General features: G+C 32.7%; 4 protein-coding genes across 4 annotated transcripts in view; 3 read left to right on the plus strand and 1 right to left on the minus strand.

The window, feature by feature from the left end:
* Nucleotides 1-19,826, minus strand: part of LOC141529394 (tyrosine-protein kinase Dnt) — a 144,410-nt gene that overhangs the window by 97,128 nt on the left and 27,456 nt on the right. The gene's annotated exons all lie outside the window — the stretch shown is intronic.
* Nucleotides 199-3,325, plus strand: LOC141529392 (uncharacterized). Its single transcript, XM_074245896.1, has 10 exons — nucleotides 199-358; nucleotides 445-535; nucleotides 624-869; nucleotides 940-1,191; nucleotides 1,272-1,520; nucleotides 1,591-1,839; nucleotides 1,922-2,170; nucleotides 2,231-2,479; nucleotides 2,564-2,812; nucleotides 2,890-3,325. The coding sequence occupies exons 1-10, from the start codon at nucleotides 227-229 to the stop codon at nucleotides 3,138-3,140; spliced, it is 2,217 nt and encodes a 738-aa protein (XP_074101997.1). The 5' UTR covers nucleotides 199-226; the 3' UTR covers nucleotides 3,141-3,325.
* LOC141529442 (uncharacterized) lies at nucleotides 4,193-6,200 on the plus strand. Its single transcript, XM_074245961.1, has 3 exons — nucleotides 4,193-4,349; nucleotides 4,966-5,074; nucleotides 5,151-6,200. The coding sequence occupies exons 1-3, from the start codon at nucleotides 4,335-4,337 to the stop codon at nucleotides 6,029-6,031; spliced, it is 1,005 nt and encodes a 334-aa protein (XP_074102062.1). The 5' UTR covers nucleotides 4,193-4,334; the 3' UTR covers nucleotides 6,032-6,200.
* LOC141529715 (uncharacterized) lies at nucleotides 7,397-12,154 on the plus strand. Its single transcript, XM_074246392.1, is given in 11 exon segments — nucleotides 7,397-7,423; nucleotides 7,425-7,538; nucleotides 8,788-8,917; nucleotides 9,013-9,351; nucleotides 9,413-9,677; nucleotides 9,755-10,141; nucleotides 10,208-10,417; nucleotides 10,512-10,661; nucleotides 10,769-10,918; nucleotides 10,980-11,153; nucleotides 11,225-12,154. Coding segments are annotated over 11 exon segments (2,658 nt in total). The 3' UTR covers nucleotides 11,937-12,154.

Genomic DNA, 19,826 nt, shown 5'->3' on the forward strand with positions numbered 1-19,826 from the left:
TTGTAGAAAAAATAACTTTAACTAATAAAATTCGCATTAAGTATCTACCTATAATATCTAATAACTTTTGATGAAATATATCATTTACTGAATGGTGAGTTCTTTTAAACAGTGTCAATCTAAAATCAGTAACAAACTAACTAATATTTTCAACAAATATAATTTTTTCTCCTATTATTATTATTCAAATATTTGCCGATTTGGTTTTTGATAATTAAAAACCAAAATGGTAAGTATGAAGTGTTTGATCTTTCCAATAATTTTTCGAATTTTGGCTCCAAGTCCAATATTTGCTGACGAAGATTTGGAGATTCAAGATTATTCTGAGGTAACAGAATGCGTTGATCATGGATTTCTCGTAAGTATTAATTTCCATAAGACACTATGGCTTGTAAGTATCTTTAATAATAATAATTATTATTGTCATAAATAAAAATTTTATAGTGTAACCCCGATCTTGAAAATCCATGCTGTGAAAATTTTACCATTTGTGACTTCTATGATTGGCCAAATCAGTATTACTGTTTAGGTAATGGTACGTTGGCAAAATAATAATCCTCATACTTATTAATTTTTTCTTAAATTCCTTCGTTTCTTGATCACAATTTCTTGATTTAATTTAGGCACATTACAAGACTTTTGTAAGAATGACATAGATTGCAACTTGGTACAGAACACAATTTGTTCTGAAAATAAATGCGTTTGCGCTGAAAATTTTGCGCCATTAAATGCCACAGCATGTGGATCATTAATAAACGGTGGCTGTGAAGTTGATGAGGAATGTGTTGCCGAAAATTCGCATTGCGTGAATAAAGCGTGCGCTTGCAAACCTGATTTCACCTTTGTTACAGAAAATGAATGCGCTCAAAGTTAGTTTTTAAATGTTTTACATTATCGATGTAATTATTTTTTTTAATAAAAATTTTTGGAAATTATTAGCTTACACTGGACGATTTTGCAACTCCGATCAAGATTGTTTTGATGTTGACCGAGCAACTTGTTCAGATGGCCACAAATGTATATGTAGAGAAAACAGCTTTGCAAGAATGGATAATGATGTTTGTTTATCGTTAATAGCAGGCTATTGTACCAAAGATTCCGATTGCGTTCCTTTAAATTCCATTTGTCGAAATAATGATTGTATTTGCGACTACATGTACATGCCTTTATCTAATCGTGAATGTAAATTGTGTAAGTTCAATTTTCATCTATGTTTTTTAGTCAGAATTTGAAAACAACGATTTTGACAAGCAACTCTCGTTAAATTTCAGTTTATTTAGGGAAAACTTGCAACAAAGATGAAGAGTGTATTGATTCTGATCGAGCAATGTGTTCTGAAGATAAAAAATGTGTCTGTAAAGAAAATCATACTCCATTTGAAGACTCAGTATGTGTGTCGTTAGTGGGTGGATATTGTTGGCGTCACGAAGATTGTATACCTGCTAACACTAATTGTGTAGGTGATAGATGTGCATGTAAAGCACATTTTGAACTTCGGTCTAATAATCACTGCGTACGAAGTTAGTAAAATTACTTGACTTGATTTTTACTATTAACTGCAACACTTATCGTGAATAATTTTCATTTTAGAACTTTTGGGGCAGCATTGCAAGGTTAATGCAGATTGCGAAGATATCAGATACGCAAAATGTTCCGAAGACCATTTGTGTGTTTGTAAACAAAATCATTATGCAATCGATGATACAACGTGTGGATCATTATTGAACGGTTTTTGTATTGAAGATAAAGAATGCGAAGTATATAATTCGATTTGTGTCAACCAAAAATGTCAGTGTAAGATCGGATTTGTTCAAGAGTCAAAATTTCAATGTGCCTCAGGTAAATTCTGTAATTTAGAGTATCAAGCTTTGAATTAATACCATCTCATGTAGAAAAATTTTAATGATTTTGGTCATTTAAGCTTCTATGAATAAAAATTGTAACAAGGATGAAGACTGTGGAAATGTTTGGCAATCAGAGTGCTCAGATAATAAAACATGTGTTTGCAAAAAGAATCACATAGTAGTTGACGGCTCACGATGTGCGCCACTGCTTGGAGAATTTTGTCTTGGTGGCGAAGATTGCGCACCACATCGGTCTGTATGCTTCGAAAATGAATGTCACTGTCAATCAGGGTTTGTAGCTCAATCCAATACTGAATGTGTACTAGGTAAATAAAATTTTTGAATCATAGTGTTTTACAAATTTCATTGAAAAATACTTGTTTCAGCTCTGTTGGGAAAACCTTGTGAAATGGATATAGATTGCCGTGAAATAAATCATTCAAAATGTTCAAATGACAATGTTTGTATTTGCAGAGAGAACAATATTGCGGTAAGCAGTTCTAGTTGCGAGCCACTTTTGGGCAGTTTTTGTTGGAAGAATGAAAAATGCGCTCCAGATAATTCTGTTTGTATGCAAAATAAATGTCGATGTAAACCTTCTTTTGTGCCATTATCTTCTACTCATTGCGTAAAATGTAATTTTGGAAAATGATTTTGATCAAAAATCTATGTTAAGACTTTTTTTGATTCATTTTTGGTGGAATATTTCATTTTTTTAGTGCCGTTAGGAGAATTTTGTGTGATAAATTCTGATTGCATCACTACGAGTTATGTAAAATGTTCGCAATACAACAAATGTGTTTGTACAGCATCGTACGTTGAGGAAAATCAAACCAATTGTAGGCCTCTTTTGGGCGGAATTTGTTTAAGTGATGATGACTGTTTGTCTGATCATTCTGAATGTTTTTATGGAAAATGTAGGTGCCAAAAAAAGTTCATAGCTGTGTCCAATGATCAATGCATACCAAGTAGGTTTTTTTTAAATCAATAATTATCATAAGTTATGTTATAAGTATCTGTAATTTATCTCGTTGGATATTTTCAGTTGAACCCCCTAAACTCTGTTATAATAAAGAAGATTGTAATGACCGACACGCAAATTGTAACAGCGACAATAAGTGTGAATGCCCTGCACTTTATGAAAAGAGAAACGGAACATGCATGCCACCGCTAGGTCATGTGTGTTACCAAGACGATGTATGTTTTCCCAATCACTCTAAGTGCGTCAATAGTTTATGCCAGTGTAAAGATCATTTTACAGCTCACTCCGATAATCTGTGCTTACCAATTGATTGAAGGCGAAATAAGTATTACAATAAAAATACGACGTATTAATTTGTTATGAATTGTGAATTATATGAAATGTATCTATTAAATTGAGTCTTAAAAAATTTTTCATTAAAAATTGTTGAAGAAATTTTTTATATTAATAATTAATTCATTTATTAAATTATTATGAAGATAGCTAATGAATTGTGTAAAAATACAAAGAATTATAATAAAAATATAATAGACATAAATTTTGAAAAAATAGGATTTTTTTAAAGATGATAATTTAAAAATGAAAGTTTGGGATTTATTCGATGGTTGATAAGTACCTGGATAACCTGGAAATATAGGCGCTGATTTTACCATCATTTACTTCTTGCTCATATGATCACATATCGAATGAAAAAACTTTTTGCTCACTCACAATGCAGTAAATGATAAAATATGATTATAAATTACTAACATTTAATGTTTGCAGTAAAAATTGATTGAGAAAACTTCGAACAAATAAATAAATTCATAATCGATTGCATAGTTAGGACTCTTGAGTGAAAATAAAATTTTATTTTCAATAGAACAATAAAATTTTTCAACTACATTAAATGTAATACTCAGAAAATTCTCATGTAATACGCTTTCATAATTAAATAAAACATACAATAATAAAATTATTATTGCTTCCCATATTTAACAACAATTTTTATCGTATAATTTCAGCAAATAAAAGAACTCAAAATTTACGAAAACAATGGATTAATTCTTGAGCGAACTTTTTATGTTTTTGCACATTTTAAGTAGATGCATCATTTGTATACAGTAAATGATCATCATAAATTTTTAAAAGGGACAATAAAAATCCAGCCCGACTTCCGGAATATCATTGAATTTATTTTAATAGTTATTGTTACTATTGTTACAGTAACAATGCATTTCAAAAGCTTCGAACAATATTACAATATTTAACTGATCAGATAGAAAGAGATCCTATAATATAATAACCTGTGAATTTTTACGAGTATTTTTACTTGATGGAAACTTTTTACCTCGGCAGACATTATCTCAAAAGTAGTAAATAGTAAAGCAAAGCAGCGGGAATAGAACCGCTTACACTTGAGAACCTCAGCCTCTATAAAGAAGTCTCTCGAGTCTCCGCGGCTGATTTCTTCGACAAAACTTGTGTCGTACATCCACGAGAAAAAATCTCCACATATTTTTAACATCATGGTATTATTTACCGTGAGTTTATAATTTTTATTTTATTATTTTACTAGCAATCTATTTATAGACAAGTTAAATCGTGGTGTGATTTTTTTATTTTTTTTTTTTTTTAAGTGATAAATTAACCAATTTTGAGTCTAAATGATTGTAATTAAAGTGAAAGTCTCTTATTAATTATTTGAGTGTTTAAATTTCTCCAAAAATTAATTTTCCCGAAAATATTTTAAGAATCCATAAATTGTAATTTTAATTCCAAATTTTTGCCGTTCAAAAAATAAATATTTGTCGAAATTTTTTATTTTTACTCCTTTTGAATTTTCTTATTTTTTTTTTTTTTAGAATCTACGAAAAAAAATTGCATTTTTCTAGCAAATAAATAAATAAAATTACAATTATTTATTCGTAGTAAATAATTAACTGTAGCGTGAATGAAAAAATGTAAATTATAAATTAACATTATTAATACGATAAACATCGTATGTTTAATGTATGAAGAATCGTACATTCAAGGATGCGCATGAAGCATGTGTATACTTTCTATCATTAGATTCACCCACGAGTTACATCATCAAGTAACATCGCAAATAACCTTTTGAATAGCTATATTACATGCACTGTTGTTTTTTGTTCCAAGGCATTCCTCTTGGTGACTGTTTCGTCCCAGTTTATTTATGCCGAAGATGCTCCACACCGTAGACTTCGTGCGCCGCAGCAAAGTCGTGCTGACTATCAGACTCCAGATGGTTAGTCAACCATTTTTCCAATCACAATTATTATCCCTATCATTATCAATTTATCACTAATAATTATTCATTTCAGGATACCAAGTAAACGGAAAAACATTCACCCCTAATTCTCAATGGAAAGCACGCGAGCAAGGACGAAACACGCGACAAGAACCCAGAGCTCCAGTTCAAAAACAGACAGAGGAGTTTTATCAGTACAAACCATACTCAGCGATTCCGGAAAACATCAAGCAACTACTGAATTATTATTACACACCTCAAGCGCCGTATGTTAATCCTCATTCATTTTTTTACAACATCAATCCTATGCAAACGCTCGCTCAAGATAATTCGGGAGATAACCAACAAGAATATTTACCACCCCAAGAATCCAAACAATTTTCGGCGTCTCAACAACTTTCTGGACCAGAATCTTGGTCCCCATCGACAAGACAACCGATTTATTCGCCTCCTGCTGGTCATAATCACAACCAAAACCAAAACCAACAAAATTCACTAAATCATCGTTCAAATTACCCGAGTCACACGCTAGCTTCGATAAAGAAAACCCCGAAGGCGGAAATCAAGTACAAAAATGATCTGACTCCTAATCAATATCAAAATCAAAACCATCAACGTTTTGGTTATCGATCATCGGCAAACTCCCTCCAAGATCAAGGCAAACGGTCTCTAGAAAAGGACTTGGGAAATTACGAACAAAAACCCAGCCAAGGATATCCAAATATGCCCCATGAAATCAGCCAAATTTTACAGTTCCAGGCTCAAATTCCGTACAATGTTCTCGCGAACCAAATTTTGTTCGAGTTCAAAAAACCATTTGTTCCACAGCCATTTCCCAATGACATCCAATACTCAGGACACTATCCTAACAAGGTTTACTACGTGCGACCTGATGGCGAAATTGTCGACCATCCTCCCGAAGAGGCCTCAAGTGGGCAAAATTATAAGTATTAGTTGGGGACTTTGATTTATCTTATTGTAGAAAGTTGTATAAATTATCAGTTCTTATGAATTTATAATGTAAATTGTAATGTTTTTGACGTTGATTGTATGCTATCAATTTATGTGTCATATAAAAAAACGTTGTAATTAATGTTGTTAATAAAGAATTATTTTTAATTGACGCTTTCGTTGGAAATTATTAAGTAAAGTGTAAAGAAAATTTCCAAGTAAGAATTTAAATAAAAAAATTCATGGTTGTATTTATATCTAAATAGAAATCAATTGGTGAGGAAAATTAAAGGATAATAAGAATAAATAAGAATGTATTTGTAAAAAATTTAGAAGAGAAAAATTGCAGGAATTAAATATTCTAATGGACGTTAAATGTGAAATCATACGCGACGTATTAATATGCGCTATTGATTGAAAGGAATTTTTCGGACATCATTAATCAGTAATTATCAATAAATCTAATGTACGGAAGGAGAGGGTGGGGGTTAATTTTACTGGATTTCACTTTGGAGAACTGAACAGGATAGTGAGATTTTCTCCGGGTCAGGAAGGCTGTATGCCGTTTAAGCGATCCACTTTCGTGGCCTTCACGGTGCACTGACTTTACATGGACTCGTTCAAACTATCGCATGCTGGATGTTCCTTTCGTTTTTGCATACCATCAATAATCTATGTAATTTTTGAATTAATACACATCATTTAAGATTTTGATTTTTTTTTAAATTAGATAATATTTGTTACATAAGATTTTATAATCGGAAATTAATATTTGAAATGGAAAAAAAAATTATGTAACGTGTAAAAGTGCTTTCCAAAAATTTTCCATTACACATTTGCGAAATATGTATTAAAAAATAACAATTAAGAAACTTTGAAGCTATTAATTACTTATAACAAGTTCATTGATCTCCTGAACACACATCGGAGGTATCTTTTAATCCATATTAGAACTTCCGCTAAAAAGTGAACTCTTACGATATAAAATGCTCGCTCTATAATAGGAAACTTACTCGCCTACTTTACCTTATAAATAATAATAATAATAATAATGATTATTATTATTATTATAATTCAGTGAGTTTTCTTTTTAACTTAAAGTTCAAAAATAAAAAAAATCTCGTAATTACGTCTTGCGGCGATGAAAAACGTTATGGTTTATCCGTTAGACGTCCAACTAGTTTGTTCAGTCGGAGATTTTAACCTGACCCGTAACTCAACTTGCTAAACAATAAATTACAAGTGTAATAATAATAATTTATGATTTATTGTAATTATTAGTGGTATTATTTGTAGAAAGAGACGCGAAGATTGTATCTGTGGAGTTATCAGACAGTAGCTGGGTAACTTGCAGCCGTTTAAAAGGGAATGGAGGTGGGTTTCACGAGTCACATCCCCTCGCCTATTACCCTCGCCTATAAAGTGGTTTCGAGAGCCGCGCGCCCGCCTCAGACACACTCCACCCTTGAGCATGACAGGGCATTGCCTCTTCATCATGACGAGATTGCTCGTAAGTTATTTTAAATATTATATATTGCATCCAATTAACACCTTTGCACTTGTATTTTTAGTTTAATTATTTAATTTTTATTTCGCGCGATAGTTTTTGATTTTTTAATTCATAATTAAAAAAAAATACTAATCATATAATCAAATTTATCAATTATTAATAATTAATTAAATAATAAACCATTCTTCTACTAATTTTTGTTTGAAAATTAATCAAAAAAACAAAGTGAAGTAATTATTAATTTATTATTTTGTTCAAAAAGTGTTTTGTGTTTTTTGCAAAAAATTTTGAGCTCTAATCTGCTCTAAAAATCATTTTGTTGTGATTTTGATTTTATTAAATTTAAATAAATTATTTTTCCCGGAAAATTAAAATAATTATTATTCATTTATATTGAACGAATTTTCAAAAATTTAATTGAAAATTATTTACTAATTTAATTGTAATTATTAAAAATATTTCTTTGTAAAATTATTTATTACTTATTGAGAAACAAAAAATTAGATAAATAAAATAACAGTCTCTTTTTTTATCATAAACACATATAACACGCCCAGAAAAGTTGTAGCAAATAAACATATACGAGGAAAGGCAACTTCTAAATTATACTTCACTTTCTATTCACGTAATATCGGAGTAATGATACGCCTATATATATTTTATTTAACTGAATTAGACTCAATCATCGAATAAAAACATCGAAAGTTTCTCAACCATTAATTTTCACATGATGAAGCCCCATAAAAGTGAAATAACCAACAAAGACATCAACCGCAATTGCAAGTCGTTTGTTAAATTTCATAAAGGTTAAATTGCATTTTAGTCTCATCATTATTGTGGATTTGCCATTCCTGTGTATACGTGTAAATATATAATATATAATACATAATGTAAGTCAAAGTCCTTACAAATAATACAAGCAAAAGCAAATGCAGTTAGTGAACCAGCAACTTTCCCTTCCACTTTATTTGTCGAAGCAGCATTATGCCAATTTATCCGAGAAAACAAGATAGTTTATTGCCTCTATAAATATAAACGCGTGCCTACTTACTCTAGATAAGTCTAATGATTTTTAAAAAATTAACACGACAAATATTTATCGCAAGACGTTAATTATCATTTTATAATTTCCTGATTAATTTCCGCCACCTGCGGGGTCTATTAGAAATGTATTTTACTCTCTCTTATTATCTTAATAATCTCCACAATTATTTATTAACTTGCTTTACTTGATTAATTAACTTTGCAGGTATTACTACTGGTGGTACTGCCATATTGTGCAGCTCAGTTCAGAATTTCAGGACCGAGCGATGGTAATCGAAAAGCTCAAGGATTAACCTATGATAATCAAAAGGGAATTAGTTATGATGACCAAAAAGGTAAATCCAGAGACTCCACAACTGAATTTTTTTTTTTTTTTACATTGAAAGATTGAATTTATTAATGAATGATTAACAATTGTTTGTTGAAAAAGATTCATTAGGCACTGGGGATTTTTCAATCCAAGGTGCGAGTGATGGAACCACTAATTTCAATATCCAAGGCGCTTCAGACGGAAATACTGATTTCCAAATCCATGGCGCTACGGACGGTAGGGCTCAGTACTACGGACCTTCGGCAGGAAACGCAAACTTCCAAATCCAAGGAGCTACCGATGGAAACGCTAATTTCCAAATTCAGGGTGCTACTGATGGAAACGCCAATTTCCAGATTCAAGGAGCCACTGATGGACATAGTCAAAGCTCTGTTCAAGGTCCTTATGACGGTAATCAAGGAGCGCAACGTGCTTTGCAGTACAGAGATCCTAATAGCGGTAATTATTTCGATAAATTGATCTTTTAGAATATTTTATTGAAGCAAAGTGTGTTACTCAGGAGTTAATGTAAACTGGAGGTCCTACCACAATACCCCCCGAGCCCAACTTGCTGCGGATTCTGAAGAATACGCACCAGCTCCAGTTCCAGTTGCTAGACGCAGGAAGCAAAAACAGCAACAAGTTTATCAGCAACAACCAGAAGCTCCAGTTCAAAAACAGAATTTGAATTACAAAGTGTTTAACAAAGCGCCACCACAAATTATGCAAATTTTGCAATTTCAACAGCAAATTCCGTATTTGAACATCATTCCTCAACAATTCAGGTGAAAAAAATTTTTAAAGTTCAAAAGTTATCAATTAGATTCATTTTCATGCTTGTAAATTTTTTTTTCCTTGTCAGGTATGATTTTAACAGCGCATTGGCGTATTCGCCTCAGCAACAAGGTCAATCCAAACTAGCGCCAGCGCCAGCACCACGTCCAGCACCAGCGCCACGTCCAGCTCCAACATCGGAACCAACTGTCAATGAAGTACCAGCAGAAGCTCATCAACCAGTTGAACAACGAGCTCGTCCATACCGCGGAAGACCTCGAGGATACAGCAGACAGAAACGTCAAGCTGATCAGGTTCGTCGTAGTCGTCAACAAGGAAACTATCAACAACCTCAACAACCTCAACCAGCTGAGCCACAACCAAAACTTCAGACAAATGTTCCTTCTCGTATTCAAGAGCTGCTCAACTTCCAACAGCAAATTCCTTATGTAAATCATATTCCTGAGCAATGGAGGTAATTTTATTGATGATATTTGACAAATACTTTGATCATTTGGATAATTGATCCATTTGATTGCAGATACGAAGCTTTATTAGCTCAAGAGAAAGAATTACCCCAACCGAAATTCCAACGACAACCTGAACCAGAACCAGTACGTCACAGCCAACGTGTCAGACAAAAACGGCAAACTCAACCTCAGTACAAATCAAGCCTTCCAGCTCATTTGCAAGAGCTTCTGAAGTTCCAAGCACAGATTCCTTATGTTAACGGCATTCCGGAACATTTAAGGTGTGTAGAAATGATTTTATACTCAAATTTGATACTTTAATAGTCCGATATAATTTCAAATTGTTTTTTCTATGGATTGAAAATTTAATTGTAGGTATGAAAGACTAGCAGCTCAACAAGGACATCAACGTCAAAAGCGTCAAGCTCAACCCCAGTACAAATTAAGTCTTCCAGCTCATTTACAAGAGCTTTTGAAATTCCAAGCACAGATTCCTTATGTCAACGGTATTCCAGAACATTTAAGGTGTCTAAAAATTATTTCATGTTCGAATTTGATATTTGAATAGTCGTACAAAACTTCAAAATATCTTTTCTATTCATTAGAAATTGAATTTATCATTTGAATTGTAGGTATGAAAGACTAGCAGCTCAACAAGGGCATCAACGTCAAAAGCGTCAAGCTCAACCCCAGTACAAATCAAACCTCCCAGCTCATTTGCAAGAATTATTGAAATTCCAAGCCCAGATTCCTTATGTCAACGGTATTCCAGAACATTTGAGGTACTGCATTTAATTTTATTAACTATCAACCATCAACCTTCTCTAACAAATCGAATTTCAGATACGAAAGACTAGCCGCTCAACAAGGACATCAACGTCAAAAGCGTCAAGCTCAACAACAACCCGCAGCCGAGCCTCAACCTCATTACAGCACGAATCGCCCAGCTCATATTGAACAGTTACTGAAGTTTTTAGCACAAACTCCTTATACCAGTGCTATTCCTGAACAATTTAGGTGGCTAGATATTTTTATTAAATTTTTGTGTTAATAATTAGCAGCTAATAATGAGTTTTGGTCTTATACAGCGCCGCTAAACTGATTGGCAATCAAAGACAAAAGCGCCAAGCACTGCGGTACTCTAATCAGCAATCTCAAGCAGAAGTTGATCTTTCTCAGTATCGCAGAGTAGCTCAACCACAAGTAGAAGCCTCCCCCCAATACTCAACAAACCTCCCGAGTTCGATAAAAGAGCTCCTCCAGTTTCAATCTCAAGTTCCTTACGATATCATCGCCAACAGCATAAGTTACAAGTTAGACAAGCCTTATGTGCCTCAGCAAATTGCGCCTGCACCAATTGTGCCTTACCAACAGCAACCACAGCCTCAACATCAAGCTCAGCCAATTTACCAAGAACCGACTCCACAACCTCAGCCCCAGTATCAGCCCCAATATCCGCAGCCGCAACCTCAATCTGTAGCTCCAGTTTATCAACCATCGCCTTTAGCTCAACCTCAACCTCAATCTCAAGCGTATCAGCAGCCAAATTCTTTCTACCAGCAGCCTCAACCTCAACCTCAGTCGCCAGCCTACCAACCCGGCTTGCCAGCGCAGCCCCAGTTCCAACAAGCCAACCATCAACTCAATCAACAGCGAAACCTTCAATCTCAACTCATCCGGCCGCAATACCACCCAAACGCCCTTCCCGCTGCCTTTAATCGACAAATTCAGGAGCAGTACCCGCAATTCCCCCAGCCACCACAAAATAACGTTCGTCCTGTTACCGAAAATCAGTATTGAGTGTCAAGTAATTGAACTTCGATCTATGAAATTTTTTTTTTTTCTTCGGCGATAAAAATATATTTTTATTTTATTTATTTTAAATAACTAATTATTAATCAACACCGATTGGTGGAGAATTAATATTATCGACGGTTAAAAATATATAACATAATCTCTTGCAGCTGTGGTGAGCAAAACTGGTTCATTCACGCAATGTGATAGTTTAAATATGTATAACTAGAAAAACTTTAATCAATTTCATTTATTTTATATAATAAATATTATTTTTAAGATTTTATATTTTTATTGAAAAATAAAATTATTTTGTATAAATAAATAAATTTATTTTCTTATAATTCAAATTGTACTTTTACTTATATATTTTTTTTTTTTCTTAACTATATGAACTCAGGGCAATGAACTTCAATAAGAAATATGATAATGACTCTGATGAAATTAACATCTAGATAAATATGATCGTAAAAATAAATTGCGACTAGTTATTGACGTGTAAATTTAATATTGCGTCAGAAAATTAGTTTACATACTTGAAAAAAAAAACCACTTTTCTTTTCATATTTTTTTTTGTAATGTTAGTGGCTGTACTTTTATGAATATGGTCAGAAAAAAAAATTTTTTTTTTACCAAAAAAAAAAAATATTGATATTTGATGCATAATTATTACAAGAAGTGAATATTTCCCGTTTTAATGAACCTTAGGAAACGAAAAAAATAAAATATAAAACTTGCAATCATTTCCTGGTTTGTAAGCTGTCAAGAAGCAGGTAAACGAGAAGTTGGATTACGTGATAGGTTATATATTTTGTATAATGACAATATAATGTATCGCGAGGTTTGCGCTAAAAATTTGTGGCCAATCGTGCATGAAAGTTGGTGGTGGCTGATATATTCTAGTAAGCTAAGTAAAGGGTAATGGAAAACGACACCCATATAGAAGTCTCCTCAAGCTGTTTTGTCTCAGTTCGTTCAGAATCTCGTCCTCTGATTAGAGGACTCCCTTTAAACCCAATCCACCAAGACCAAAGCGCTCTGCTAATTAAATAAACAACCATGAAGTTCTCAGTAAGTTTTTTTAATTTATATTTTTATCTGCTAACAAGTGATTTTTTTTTTTATTAAAATTTTCTAAGCACTAATTTTTTGCGATAAATTAAATTGAGTACCCAACTGTTAAATCATCAAATTATATCGAAGTAAAAAAAGGAATTTAAATACTTTTCGCTCTGTTTTGCAGATTGCTGTGATTTTAGCGTCAGTGATGACAATTAACGCTCAACATCAGGCTCAACCACAAGCGCAGTCTCAACCACAAAATTACCAAGAGCCGCAATTGAATTATCGACCATTTTCTCAAGCGCCAGCAAACATAAAGCAATTGCTCCAGCTCCAGCAGGCACGAGAGCCAGTGATCCATCTTCCACCGCAGCCTGTCCCTAATTTGGGGCCCGCGACACCCGCCAAGCCGGTCCAGACTGCCCAGGGTCAGCTTCCGGCCCATCAATACCAGCCTCAAGTGCAGTACGGCGCCAACCCGCAGCAGCCGAATTACGCGAATCAAGCTGCTGCGTTCGCGGCCCAGTACCAACCTCAGCAGCCTCAGCAGCCCCAAACAGCTCCTGGGCCTCAGTACCCTCAGCCCCAACCTCAGTACCCTCAAGCGAACCCGCAATACCAGGGATAATTCAAGTATCTTTATCATTAATCGTTACAATAATTAATTAACTAATTTTTTAAATGAAAGAAATTAAATTAAATAGAACAGTAGAGTGTTTAAAATAATTGTTAATTATCAATTAAAAAAATTAAAAGTTATTGTGTAGATTAATTTAAAATTTAAGAGAACAATCGATTGTTTAATACATAAATTCAAGCTGACAAGTTTAGTTTTCGTTTCACTGACCCAATGAATCCGCGCTTAGAGTACTCACGTTTCCTGGCTCGTTTCTCCTGCACAATTGCTTTCACTTTAACACACGCCGGAGAGGAGGGAGCAAGTGGAGTAACCGCTCGATCTGTATCTTTACTCACTTACTAGACTGCATATTTCTGTATATGTATGTAGATATATATTTTTGTAGTTACTCTCGCGACCTGATTGTAAATCTAGTTACTGTGCTTTGTTTCAGTGTAATTTTCTGTAATGATATATGATTAATATAATTAAGATCACTTACTTAATCATGTAATTCAAGCTACACTCAATAAAGAATTTTTTACTTTTCTCTTCATTGCCGCTTTTATTCAGCTAATTAATGGTCAGTTTAGATTTTTACTCTATTTATCTTTTCAATAATTATAATTATTATTTTTCTAAAATTATAAGTATAATTAGTATAAAGTATAAAGAAAAATTTGTCTTTAATGACAAATTTAGCTATTATATATGGCTCTTTACCGTAAGATGGACGGTGGCGTTTATTACCCGATAGGTCTTATTAGGTGAGTGAATAGTAATTACGGACAGTGTCTCGGATAGCTTAACTGATAGAGCCTTTGGCGCGTAACCAAACGATCCGGGTTCGATTCCCAGTCTGGGCTGTCCGAATTACTTTTTCAGTTACCGAAAATTCCTACTGAGTAAAGGTCCTCCCCTTCGCCCTTATCCTTTATTTCCCTAATTCCCAAAAATTTGTCTTTAATGACAAATTTAGCTATTATATATGGCTAATAAATAATTTTTTTTTGGATTATTAATTAATAATTAATAATAATGGATTAATAACTAAAAAAATAATTATACTAAATAAAATGATTATTAGCTAGTTTGATTAACTAATAATTATAAATATTCTTTTTCTTTTTTTTTTTTTTTAAATAATTTAATTAATAAGAATAATTTTTTGTCTTCTCCTAAATAGATGCACTTTCATGATTTTATGTAATTTTTTTTTTTTAACAATAGTAAGTTTATTATAATCTTTTGAAGTAATTTTAATTTATTGGTCCTATAAATTCAATTGAATTGATTTTAACACTATTTAAATAATAAATAATGAAATTTAAAAAATAATGGAGCTTAAATTTCTTCAACAAAAATTCTTAATTCTTGGTAATTAAAAATAATTGCAAGTCTATGGTTTTAATTAAATCGTAAGATTTTTTTTACCCTTATAAAAATAAAAAAAAAAAACATATTGAATGAAGGAATAAATTTTTTTAATTAAAAAATTTAAGTAACACGAATTGAAAAAAAAAAATTTGTATCGAATTAATTAAATCAAACAAAATATAATCCGTATTTTGTATCACAGGTAAGTTTGGCTAAATATATAGATGTGTGTACAAGTAACCACGTGTATGTTGCTTGGCACAGAGTAGTGAGAGGGTGCCTGACTCGTCACTTGAGAAATCAAGGTATCATCGCACCAGTGGTTGCACACAAGGGGCGTATCTGCTACATACAGCGATGTATCCTGACGTGTCTCTTAAAGTCCGTCCTTTTCTACATTGAAGTTGTCTTCTTTACGCTTAAACTCTGTACTGTCGCTCTGGCCTCCATCGCTCCTATTTTGCAGTCCCTATTTTGATGATCCTTTCAGCATAAGCAGGACGATTACGCGTCGACAGAGTTGGTACGTGCGGCCAGTTCATCCCTAAGTTTGAGCCGCGCAGTCACCACCCCTGCTCCAGTCTCTTCTATGTATTCGGTAATTTTCTATTATATCTGCTCTATAATAATAAATACACACTACACATATGTGTGACGTACAATAAAGTGCCCTCACCGTCAAACAGGGAAGAGGATTAGCGAGTCCATTAAAGTCGCGGACTCTATTATCCGTAGGGCACGTCTATAGTGACATCAACTGTCAAGCATTGGCGCAGCTCCAAAAAATTTATTTTTTATCTTGATATTTTCTTAAAAATTTATTGAAGTCTAATAATTTATTAAAAACAATTTTTTTAATAATTTGTTGATGAAAAAATTAATTTTTTCGACTGATGAAAATTTTTGTCATTAATCTAATGAATAAATGTATGAAAAAAAAATTTTTTATTTACGAATTTTTGAAATGCGTTTAAAAAAATTTTTTTTAGTTAGAGTTGGGTTTAATTTAGTAAAAATAAAAGCACTTTTAGTGTACTTTGTAGTATAGGATTGAAAACTCCTGAAGGGCCCGCGCCACTGATGTCAGGGGGGCATGGAAGTAAATTACAAAGGGAGGATTACCGGCAGCTGGGCTACCAGGCTAACCATCATCGTAATCGTCGTCCTCGTGGGTCGTGGTGGTGGTGGTGGTTTTGTTGAACTCGTATTAGTATATACTTATACACATTATGAATCGCGGGCATTGCGAAGTAGAGCCATCAACCATCATCCACGCTCATTGCTCTCGTGCCTGGAGTTCTCCTTGCATCAATTCATCTCTACTCGTTTCAAGAGCTCTTTGTCCTTCGACGCATTGGTAACATAATTATCGGAGTTATTTATACCTAACAAGCCATCAGCCAGTCGCTCGGAGGGTCCTGAGGGGGTTAAACAAGACGACAATAATACTGTGTTGCTTGGAGCTCTAAATTGTTAAATCATTTTCGATTTTTATATAAGAATTCGGGGTTATTTTTGAAATTATGATTTTTTTACAGATCAATTTATCTATTTTAGTCAGAATATCAATTCAATAATTTTTTTAAGAAGTATTATCGATAATATACCACCAATAATTTTATATTCTCATGATTTATTACTTTAATTAATTTATTTTTGTATATTGCATAAGATCTAGAAATAAAAAATGAATCTAAAAATTATTGCAAGCTAAAAAAAATTAAATATTTCCTTATAAAAATATTTTAATACAAGAAAATATTTATAAAAAAATTTTTTGGCTTTGAAAAAAATTTTATTTGAGCCAAAAGCTTCTTCATTAATTTTCTTGGTTCAAATAAAAAAATTTTTTTTCAATAAATTGATTGCAATAAATAATTAATGTCATTATATATTAAAATTTAAAATAATATTTGGTCAAAAAATTTTTTCATTATTTTCTAAGTTTATAATGTTTAAATTTTTTTGAATATTTCGACACAAAAAAAAATTAAAAACAGAACTCAAAGTTTTTTAATCTTGAAATTAATTTGATTGATTTTACAAGAGATATTTATTCACAAAATATAAATAAACAATAAAATTTAAAAAATAGCATCTTGTATAGAGAAGAAGCGTGTGAATCACATTGTGGTTTAGTACGCGATTCCAATAATTGCGCTTAATCCTTACGAGGGTGGCCACACACGCGTCCCGCCAGCGGTGGATGATATCCCTGTAACCCTCTCATAAATTCGACTCTCATCTCCTATCCTTTCTACTGCACATACCGCGTCTTATTGTAATATCAGCCAAACACTTATCTGTGTACTGCGTGTACACATATTCATATACATATACATTAATGGGTGCCTTCGAAGCTCAAGTACTTGAAAACGTTTTCATATGCTCGAGTTGCATTAACGACAACGTCGACGTCGCTCAGGATTTGTTTCAATAACACTGAAGAGTGACAAACCGAAAACTCAAATGTTTGCGTTTGAGTCCAGCCGGATTTATTTAAAATACACACAATACACAGTAAAAAATTTTTCATCATTGGATTAAATAATTTTGTGTTAAAAATTTAACACTATAAAATTTTCAACACAAAATTTTTTGACGCATTGACGCAAAATTTTTTACTGTGTATTTAGCGGCCCTGAAAATACATTCGTAAATCCGTTAACTTTTTGAAAAATAAAAGAATAAAATAAATATAGACGTCGGCTCTGAAGAAAAAAAGCCACCTACTATTTAGAGCAAAACGGTTTTAATTCTCCGGTGAAATAGGAGACGATGATCCTGGATCCCAATACAGCATCATCAGTGATCCTTTTTGAACACGTTTGATTTCATTGTAGTAAGAAGCTAGACCGTAAAAATTCAGCATGGCCGACGGTAACTGATGGCCAATCAGGATGCACTAGATGACAGCTGCGCATCCCTCGGGACTAAATAGTGCACCCCTCGCCGGCAAACTATATCCAGCATCATATCAGGCCTTTAAGAAAGCCGAGCAGTCCCTAACTTTGTGATTTTTGCCTTCATGAAGTCAGCCATTATGAAAAGAGACTAGTTTTTCTCCTAATTCAACGGCACAAAAAACACTTCCATAGTCTTGTTTGACTTCAAAACTTTAACCAGTTTCACCCCTTGATACATTTCTTCATCGTGCAATCCAAACAATTGGAATCAGTATCCGTTGGCAAATAGAATATTTTTTTTTTTCTCTTTATTCAACAGCGATACTGTATTGTAAAGAATAATTTAAGTACTAAATACCTTAATCGAAAAATGTACGAAGCTTTCATCGATCCAAAATATTTATAATTCGATGAAATGATTCGCATTTGCAATTAAAATTTTGAGTTAATGGATTGTTCCAAATTTTTTTTTTAAGTTTACATGCTGGAAAACAGATGTTCCTTTGTGGATTTAATTGTTGAGAAAATAAAATATGGGACATAAAGAAGCTAGCAGGATTGAATTTCCAAAAATTCAAACTTTTGATTTTTTCGGAGAATTCAGAATATTTTTATCTAAAAGAAAGCTTATTTTGTTTTGTTTCCACTGATGGTTTCTAGGACTCAGTCCATTTTTTAACGTGACTCTGTTCCTGTTATAGATATATTTTGGAGATCTTTCCAGACGGGTGAAATTGATGACTTTGAAGATTAAAAAATCAAAAGAACTTATTATGATTTGAGGAATTCAGTTCATACAATAAGTGGAAAAATAAGTTTTGTTGGAAAGGATAATATAGATAATAATTTTAAGCAGGTATGATGAATCTCATTGTCCATTGTAGAGAATGAAGAAACAGTATCGCTTTTTGGTGTAAAAAGAAAAATAAGCATCGAAAAACTGTCATTTTGAAAACAATAAAAGTCAACGGATTACCACTTTCCGAGATTCATGTAAGGCCGGGAAAACTCGTTGAAGCGTGGTAGAATTTTTTGGGCCGTAATGAAAATAGGTGTATCTGTTGAAAGTTGAAAGTGTCCTAAGAGACGTTTAAAAAGTGTTTCAAAAGCCAAAGACTTTAGTAAACATAATCTTTTGAGAAGACAAAATGAGAAATCTTTGACAACCATTCGGCAATGACACCTTTAATCAAGTCTGATTGTATATATCCTGGGTGTATATTCCTCGAAGTCGGGGAAGATAAAGAGAAGGAAATAGAGCCGTTTCGGGAAGGATGGAAGGACCGAGGAAATCTGCTGCGTCATGATGGGATGTGACAGGATCAGGTGAAGATTGTGGTCTACCTCCTGATGCGTTTAGTCTATCTAATAATAGCCATGTGACATACTGGCCATCTGAATAATCTGGCGCTGATGGACTTAGTCTTACAAATACAGAAGGCTTTTATGGACAAACCAGTTGATACCATTATGAGGTTGCTTTTATGTCATTGTTTGTCTTTATTTTCACTTTTGGTAATCGATAAGAGAAAAGTCGGGTTGATTCCATCACTATTATTTTTTTTTAAGACTTTTCAAAGTTAAAAATATGCAAAAAAAATTTTCATGATGAATTTGATCCTTGAATTGATATTTTTAAACAGTTACTATTTTATAATTTAAAATTTGAATTTTTTTATAAAAATATGTGAAATAAAAAAGTAAGTTCAATTATAAATTTAAGACAAGGCTTAAATTATTTTTTGCAGGGGTAGTTTTCATAAATTATAATAAAAATCTCAATAAATAATTCTTTCCACCATACCAACTGTAAAATCGTTTATTCTAATGAGAAAATATATTATACTATTGATGTTTAATATTCCAATCCAAATGTAAATGATAAATGAGTTTTTGAATGCCCAAAAAACAGTAAGTACAATAATTATTTAT

Source organism: Cotesia typhae, unplaced genomic scaffold, assembly GCF_013202065.1.
Source record: "Cotesia typhae breed Kobodo isofemale line unplaced genomic scaffold, CoteBio_Ctyphae contig_48, whole genome shotgun sequence".
Lineage (NCBI taxonomy): Eukaryota > Metazoa > Arthropoda > Insecta > Hymenoptera > Braconidae > Cotesia > Cotesia typhae.